The sequence below is a fragment of the Moschus berezovskii genome, chromosome 8 (assembly GCF_049115385.1).
Source record: "Moschus berezovskii isolate FMDL1 chromosome 8, NW_MosBer_1.0, whole genome shotgun sequence".
NCBI classification, from domain to species: domain Eukaryota; kingdom Metazoa; phylum Chordata; class Mammalia; order Artiodactyla; family Moschidae; genus Moschus; species Moschus berezovskii.
The window spans coordinates 106,792,252-106,794,242 of record NC_142467.1 but is presented as its reverse complement, the minus strand read 5'-3'; the positions used below and the strand labels follow the sequence as shown (position 1 = coordinate 106,794,242).

Sequence of the window (1,991 nt, the reverse complement as noted above, 5' to 3'; positions counted from 1 at the left end):
GGCAATCAAAGGATGTCAGACACTCACATCATAAAAATGAGAAAACTCAACTATCAGAGCTTCCACGAGGCTTGCCCTGACCCTGCCCTCGACCTCCCTGGGCCGTCCTTTGGGAAGGCTCTGTCCCCGCTCCAAGGCTCCCAGCTGGGGCAGGCCGGGCGCCTATAAGGGGGATCCCCACTGGGGCCCAGTGCCTCTCACCGCCATGGACCGTCGCCCGCTCATCTGGGCTCTGCTGCTGCTGGGCCCGGCCCTTGCGATCGCCCTCGGTCCTGCTGCCGCGCAGGAGGCGCCTGAGAAACTGTGTGGCCACCACTTCGTGCGCGCGCTCGTGCGGCTGTGCGGCGGCCCGCGCTGGTCTTCCGAGGACGGGCGACCTGTGGCTGGCGGCGACCGTGAGTGCGGCAGGCGAGGACCGTGCGCTGGGGTCTCTGGGGCGGGGTAGGGGTGCAGGTGTCTGCAGACGCATTTGCATGCATGTTCTGGCTTCCTGCTCTGGCGTGTGCGAGTCTGCGGGGAGGAGACCCTGCCTGGCAAAGGAATCAGCGGGAAGCCAGGTAGAGTCTTAACAAGTACAAGGTCAGATCCGATCCTATCTCTATTTACAACTTCAATATTTTGATCTTCAGGAATTTTTGCGTTAATTTTACTAGTAAAATATTCAGTTATAATAGGAGTGATCTTTACTGTTGAGTGTTCTTGGCACCCCCTTAAATTGCTTGCCCTGCGTCAGTGCCTAGCTCTCTTCACTGTAGACCCGACCCTGGGGCATAGGGTATTATGCACAACATCTGTCACAGGCGTCCTGTGTGTGTGAGTCTGTGTGACCTGGGTCCAGATGGGTGTGCCGAGACACACGTGGTGGCATCAGGGAACTGGGAGGGGCTCCAAGGGTGAGTGGCTGTGTCGGGTGTGTACACACACGCACGCGTCACACGCCACCCTTACTGTCTTCTGCTCTGTGAAGCCTCTATGCCTGCTTACCATAGGTGGCATGTGGGAGTGTGCACAGCTGGGGACTTGAGTGTGGGTGTGGGTCGAGAGTGTACATGTCCAGATGGGGTGATTCAGTCTTGTCCGGATGGGGTGATTCAGTCTGGGCCTGGTATAGAGTAGGCACTTAATAAATGCTTATTTTCTATTTGTGTGCATGATGCATGTCTGGCTGCCATGCGGACAGTGTGGGTGGGGTCCTCTGGGGTTCCTCCCTCTATGCTGAATTCCTCCCTATTCCCAGGTGAGCTCCTACGGTGGCTGGAAGGACAACATCTCCTCCATGGGCTGATGGCCAGTGGGGACCCCGTGCTGGCACTGGCCCCACAGCCCCTGCCCCAGGCTTCTCGCCATCACCACCACCGCCGGGCAACTGCCATCAACCCTGCCCGCCACTGCTGCCTCAGCGGCTGCACCCGGCAAGACCTGCTGACCCTCTGTCCCCACTGAATCCTCCTGGGGCGTGGCCTTGGGGGAGCCTGAGATGCACAGGAGTCCAGTCTGGTGAACTCCTGATGCCATACAGCACCATGAAACCCCACATCTAGGGGGATGTTGTTGATTACCCCCTAGAACAAGGTGCTCACCACCTCTCCCAGGCCACCTGTCCTCTGGGGGACCAACTAGGGAGACCACCAGACCCCAAATCTGGCTTGGAGGATCCTTGGTTTTGCAGAGATGCCAGACACTCTTCTCAAATGTTCTCACCTCAGAGGAGCCCCAGGTGCCCCGCTCCCTGCCTTTGACACCCTTCTGTTGTCTCTTCAATAGTAAATAAATAAGATGCCTGCAGAATCTGAAGCAACATTGCATTTTCTCACAGGAAAAAGGGACAAGCCAAGGTCAGCCCTCATTTGGGATTTTCCCCTGACAGCTGCAGACACACTAACACTTCTAGAAACTTAATCACAATTGGAGAGTCATCACAATACACAGTGGGGAAACAGGCCAAGGGAGCTGGCTGTTTGCCTGGTTCAGACAGGGAGGGAGCAGCCAAG

General features: G+C 57.1%; 1 protein-coding gene across 1 annotated transcript; it reads left to right on the top strand.

Annotated features, from left to right (window-relative positions):
• The first annotated feature begins 205 nt into the window (after window positions 1-205).
• Window positions 206-1,777, top strand: INSL3 (insulin like 3). Its single transcript, XM_055431261.2, has 2 exons — window positions 206-395; window positions 1,238-1,777. Exons 1-2 carry the CDS (start codon window positions 206-208, stop codon window positions 1,441-1,443), a joined length of 396 nt encoding a protein of 131 aa, XP_055287236.1. The 3' UTR covers window positions 1,444-1,777.
• Window positions 1,778-1,991: the final 214 nt, after the last annotated feature.

What these genes read in the sequence shown, in the direction of transcription:
- INSL3 (XM_055431261.2), top strand. Translation starts at nt 206, where the DNA reads ATGGACCGTCGCCCGCTCATCTGGGCTCTGCTGCTGCTGGGCCCGGCC. An exon ending in ACCTGTGGCTGGCGGCGACC is followed by an intron (nt 396 to 1,237) that starts GTGAGTGCGGCA and finishes CCCTATTCCCAG; the next exon opens with GTGAGCTCCTACGGTGGCTG.